The sequence below is a fragment of the Haemaphysalis longicornis genome, unplaced genomic scaffold, assembly GCF_048455015.1.
Source record: "Haemaphysalis longicornis isolate Haplotype H1 unplaced genomic scaffold, Haemaphysalis longicornis Haplotype H1 scaffold_7, whole genome shotgun sequence".
NCBI lineage: Eukaryota > Metazoa > Arthropoda > Arachnida > Ixodida > Ixodidae > Haemaphysalis > Haemaphysalis longicornis.
Genome location: NW_027526422.1, coordinates 38,289,816 through 38,295,815, shown reverse-complemented (window position 1 = coordinate 38,295,815; position 6,000 = coordinate 38,289,816). Strand labels below are relative to the sequence as shown.

Genomic DNA, 6,000 nt, shown 5'->3' with positions numbered 1-6,000 from the left:
ATACAGAAGTGATATTTGCAGTGTTCCTTTATAAAAAATCATGCATGCTTGATTTTTGCGAAATTAAATACTTCATCAACTTCAGAAAAAAAATTCACTCCTCCGTCGCCTGCTGTCGCCCGCGCCACTATAGCTTCTGGCCCCGCTTTAAGAAATCAACCGGCGGCAGTTATGAAAAATTCCACTAGATAGGATCCACGTTCTGCTTGGAACGCACGTGGAGTAGGGCAACGTGGTTCTATCAACGCTGAAGTAGGGCGCCTCGATTCACGCGCGTCTCCGCCGTACGGCAGCGTTGGCATCGATACAGACGGCCTGGAGCAGTGGAACGCGGTAAATGTAAAATGAATTAAGCAAACATTTACCTTGTGAGGAGCGCGACGCAAGAGGAACAGCATGAGAGGTGAGTGGGAGAGCGAAGGGGGGCATTTACTTGGCAAAAGTCGATGAAGACTGTCGTCTTTTGTCGACATTTGCAACGACAGGAGGAGATACGCGGCCATTTTTTTCAAAAGTCGCTCGGACGAACCTTGTCATATGAACGGTTAATATATATCTGCCAGATGATTGTGTGGCGGTCAGCCAACGCCTCGGCGCTGTTACTAAGAGAACACTGTTAGGGTCCTCGGCTCGCCTTTTTACACCCTCCACACTTCTTCCTGAATAGTTAGCTGCCTTTGGTAAGCATTGCTTTCCTCTACGGTTCGCACTAGTCCAGGCTGCCTGCCGCCATATTGCGCACGCACTGCTGTTTATGCTGTAAACCAAATTCGCCGATTCCGGGGCGTAGGCGCGGGGTAAGCGTTCCCCATTTCCGCTTGACGATATAATTTGGGTGTGCAGTGTTGGGAAAGAACCCGTTTGATACCCACGTTAATCTGAAATTCCATTAGTTGTAGCGCAACAATTAACAGTCCGCAAGATCCTAAAGCGCATGCTTTTCTTTTCTCAGCGTAATCTAATCACAGTCCCTCCGAAAGTTTCCCTGAAAGTTATAGGTAAAAAACGAGTGCTTTTGGGTTTAATTCCAAAACCATGACAGGCTCGGCACTTACGCTATACAAGCAGAAGACCGTCGCCGTTACAGCTTTGACTGTTCCTCAGGTTAGAGTGTAGTATACAGGGTCTATAGGCACCATGAGTCAGTAATTCTGGTCATTTGTAGTTTCAGTTCATGCTTCTCAGGGGTACGCAGATTCCATTTTCCCTCTATTTCCAGTCACTTCAGTTTATTAACAGATCTGCCGTAAACCAAGTTTTTCGAGCGATAGCTCAGTTTTCGCAAAGCGGCTGCAAAACAGCCGCTTTTGTAGCAGCAACAATCACCTCTGCAATGCCAGTGAGGGAAACGTACCGACGGTCGGCGCCGTCGGCTCAAACGGGCAGTTTCGAGCTAAGTTAGCGCTCAAGAGTGGGGAGGAAAGGTACAGTTCGTGAAGTGATAATTAGGTTTTCGCATTAACGATGCGGAGTGAAGTGCTTGCTTTGCTTTGAGGTTCTTTGGGGGGGGGGGGGCGGAAGGGGGGACAAAAGGGCTCGAAGCTGTCCTTCCGGGGGGTTGTCAACACCAGGCCCGCGGGGGGATGCGGAAGGGGGAGAGAAAGGAGGATAGCAGGAAAGGTGAGAAAAGTGTAGATATAGGCAAAAAAAAGAGAAGAGAGAAAGTTCCGCCGCCGCCGCAGAAGAGGAAGGGTTGCCACTGTCACTGGGACCACCGCGCACATAGTGCATCACAAATACAGTGTCCTGGCGTCATGCTACGTCCGGGAGAAGATCTCGACGGGTGCGGTGAAGCGTAGAGGCGAGGCTGGTCTGCGATGAGCCGTCCACGGCAGTCCGAAGTGAGGACAGCTTGCTGGGCGAAAATCCAGGCGGGCGAGCGGGCGCTGGCGAGCAGGAGCATGCGTTCGACGGCCTCCCACAGCAGAGCGCCCGCAGCCCGGAACAAGCACTCATGGCCCGCGTGGTGTGGCCGGCAAAAACGCGAACCACCCAGGCCGCGCGGGAGCGAACGCGAAATACGCCCGCACACCACGACGGCCGAAGCCCGTTTTCTAGTGTCACGCGCCCTTACCACCACCAAGCCCTAGCTTTGACACACCGGGCAGGCGCTTCTTTTACACCTAAACACGGCGTTCCCGAGATGTCCCATTCGGTGCTGCTCACATACCGGCACATCACCCAACATTACCGCCTCCTTCGCAGACAACTTCCCCCTCCCCACCAAACCCTCACAGCCGAGGCTGCCCATATGTGGCGCTTTCTTCAGTCAGATGCACTCCATTAAAAGAGAGCACACATTTTTTATTCGTAGTGCCTCAGACTGCAACACACTTCACGGCGTACAAGTAAGCGCACTTTGTTTATCGTTTGCGACTTTTCGAAGTTTGTCGGCGACTGCTTTTATCCTGTCGGTTCCTGCCATATTGGGGCTTTTATCTTTACTGCATTGGCTGCCCCAGTCTTCGCACTCGATGTCGTAGAGAGCCAGGCCAATCTTGAAATCGGAGTAGTATTTCTTCGCGATCATGCAATACTGGAAGAAACGGATACGAGCTGTTAAAACGGCGCAGGGTGGGAAAGAGACAGGCGTTGTTACGCCCGTGCGATAAGTCTTGCGAACGAAATGCAGTTTTTCTTCACTTTCGGCATGCGCGGGAAATCGCAGCTGACTACTGCAGCTGTCTGGTAAGCTTACAGGCGCAGTGCAAGTTTACCGCCGTTCCTGTGGTGCTTTCTCGCGACGTTACATGACAGGCGTGTTTAGGACGCTAACCAGGCACGAAACATGTATCTTGGTGGGCATTTAGGCACTTCCGAGCCTTATAAAGCAACACAGGCTTGCCACATATTGTAACGCAAACAATCAACCGCATTTCACAAGTAATTCAGCGCGCGGGTTCGACCTGTGTTGAATAAAAAGAGGCGAAAAGAACAAAACTGCTCTTTTGAGCGAATTGCACCGTAAGGTGGCTCAGTATCACGACAAGTGCAAGCTGCAATACACGCAAACACGCACACCATGCTCCTCGGCCCAATCTTCAATAAACCACATGTACCGGATTTATGTGATTCGGCTCTACACGAAAATACAATATAATGGTAGTTGCAAATATTTCACGACTGGAACTGCACAGAAAGAGTGGACGAGAGAGAAAAACACAAAACAAAGTTTAGGAGAACTTGGCTTCCCGTGAAATCAACGACCAGCGTGCACCTGGACGATGATTTCACGCCTGGTAGAAGAAACTGAGTTCGATTTAGTTGTCTCACCCACTCGGCTACGACCGTGAGTTAGTACCCGAGAGTCAAACGGCTTACTCAGTGGGCTGTGACTGTGGGGGGAGGAATTGCGCCACCTGCTGGACACCGAACACGTGATAGGGCACACGTTACGCTAGTGAGACCCAAGTTTAAGTGTGCGCGATCCGTTCGTTCGTTCGGCTTCTTCGACTTGCTTCTTCTTCGCCGTCACAGAAAAAAGGATATAATAGAGGTCGTTGCGGCAGCGAAAAAGAAGTAAATCTGGTACAATCGTGGGCTTAAACCGTCGTGATGGTCGTGAAGGTTGCGCGCAGCTTCGCTACCTTAACGTCTGATACGGTAGTGTGACCTCTCTTCATTCTTTTTTCCTCGTGACGCGCATTTGCGATAATACCGTATTTACTTGCATAATGATCTTACTCGCGTAATGATCGCACCCCTGAAGTTCGTCGCCAAAATGTGACTTTTTTTATTTCCCGCGCAATGATCGCGCCCTGGACTTGCCGCAGCCATATGTCGTATGCGTGCCAAGTGAAGTCAAGACGATGGTCGTGCTTACGTCAGTTTCCTCCTCTTTCAAAGCGGACATGGCTACGTTATTGCCGCGGACTTGATATTAGCGATATCGCCAAGCGTCAGTTCATTATGGGGGCGGAAGAAACTCTCACTAAATGCGCATAATGTACTCACGAGACATATAAAAAAACGCGCTCGGCTTGCTGCGTCGGCAGCCGTGTCTTGATGTCCCACACTGTGACAGCAGCAGCCACTTATTGTTCGACCTGTTCCCACCTCACAGCAAACTCGTTCCGGCGCGTTCCGTATTTCCGTAATTCCGGTGCGTTCCGCAATGAAAACACTGCATTTTCACCACTCGGTGGTCATTCGGTGGTCAGTGGAGTTTGTATTGTTTTTATTTGTTATGTTTATGAGGTTCATGAGACTTATCGTAAACATTCTTAGCTGCAACTGGCGTTTTCTGCGCTGAAACTTTTTCCCGAAAAATTCACCTCGCGTTATGATCGCACCCCTAACTTGGCATCATATTTTTTGGAAAAAAAAAGTGCGATCATTACTTGAGTAAATATGGTATAACGCCTAAATTTGTCACTTAGGGTAATTCTGCAATTTGTGCAAGTGCAGGGCCTTTGCGCGGTTGGCCTTTTATAGCAATTTTATTCGTGTTTCGAACTTCGTGGTTTTTTGTTCTATTCTTTCTTGTTTAAAGAAAATATATAGGCCGCATATTTTTATTTCGTTAGATCGTTTTTGTAAAGATGTTCTTTTTTTCAAGATTATCTTTGTATAATTATTTATGCATACGCTATTATAAGGATAAGTATGTTACTTTCGTTATATCTGTATTTTATGCAATTTCGTACGGGCCGTTACATGGTCGCCCTGTTTTTGCTATTTCCATTTCTGTTTCCAATTTTCATTGTCTTCTTTTTTTTGTTTTTTTTTTCTAATAGTCTGTTTGCCCAGTTATCTCTAGGTAGGCAATTGCAACAATCAAATATGTTACTTCCCCGATCCTGCGTTTTTCTGCAAATGCAGGTCGTTCCACGACTCTTTTCGCCGGGAATTCGGCAAGGAATTCTATCCCATTCTATTTTTACTGCGTGTGAGTCGTACGCTTCAAGGTTTGACAAGTAAGCGGTTGAGGTTTCGCTTAAACATGGAACTGTGCGCAGGAAATGTCAGCTTACTTTGGTCCATATGGTCTCGCTTGTGTCGTAGGTGGCCAAGTAAATATTGGGAGGTTTTTGAGTTATCGAGTATACCGTAAACGTTTCTTGATCAGTCTTCTGTTCTTTGTAGTAGCTGTCTGGCTCGTTGCAGAACTGAAACAGTAAGAAAAAAAGACGAGCTGTGAGCGCGAAGCGGAAACCGCTACAGCGTTGACACGCCGGAACGCATTCCATCAGAGTGCTTCACCAGTGGTTACGTGAGCATTTATAACGCGGTTTCTCTGGCACTTTTAAGAGGGTGAGTCTTGGAACATGTATATTCTGCGATATTCGATACTAAATGTTTGTACTCGTAAATGCCCGGAAGCTTTCACAGATATGTAGGGCCACAAGGACAGGCGGGAGAAGATGGCCGTGTTTGGGGAGACGCAACACGGTAGAAAATGTGGTGGGGCTTGAAAAGTGCAAGTGCATTGAAATTGGAGTACCGAACTTGAACTTAAAAACTCAATTGAATTGAACAAAATTTTCTCACAAAGAAAAATGTTACTCGTGACACACTGAGTAGCAGCAAACAAAAGCCCAGTTTTAAAACAACAAGGCTTAATACTATCGTGTTCAATTTCACACGCCACACGCGAGCAACGGCCGAAGCTGCTCTACGTAAACAACTAAACAGTCAGGAGGCCAGCGATTCCGATAGTTGCCAAACCACGTGGGTTCTACTTTCAGCTGACCTGCCGAGTGCCCCACGTTCAAATTTACCCCCTACTGCTCCGTTCAACGCAGCATATATAGCTCATCGGACGACATAGCTCGCAGACGTCGCAGTGGTTAACCTTGATGTAGCGAACACGCTGAGCTGATGAGCCATTGTTTTTTGCACTTTTGCGGCCAAATATGCAGGAAAACATGCACTAATTCGCCGAGTACATAGCACTGCTTTAAGGAGACAGCAGCTATGAAAACGTCTAGAATCACCAATAGCAAAATTCGTCATGATGATGATGACAGCAGCGGCTGGAGCCATCTCATGGCTAAACTA

The 6,000-nt window shown here is 48.0% G+C and overlaps 1 protein-coding gene across 1 annotated transcript in view; it reads right to left on the bottom strand.

Moving 5' to 3' along the window:
• Window positions 1-2,208: 2,208 nt before the first annotated feature.
• Window positions 2,209-6,000, bottom strand: part of LOC144147404 (uncharacterized) — a 43,228-nt gene continuing 39,436 nt past the window's right edge. The window contains exons 2-3 of the mRNA XM_077679529.1: window positions 4,974-5,108; window positions 2,209-2,536 (exon numbers count right to left, since the gene is read on the bottom strand). Coding sequence (XP_077535655.1) covers window positions 2,336-2,536; window positions 4,974-5,108 — 336 coding nt within the window. The 3' untranslated portion in view covers window positions 2,209-2,335. The remainder of the gene's footprint in view (window positions 2,537-4,973; window positions 5,109-6,000) is intronic.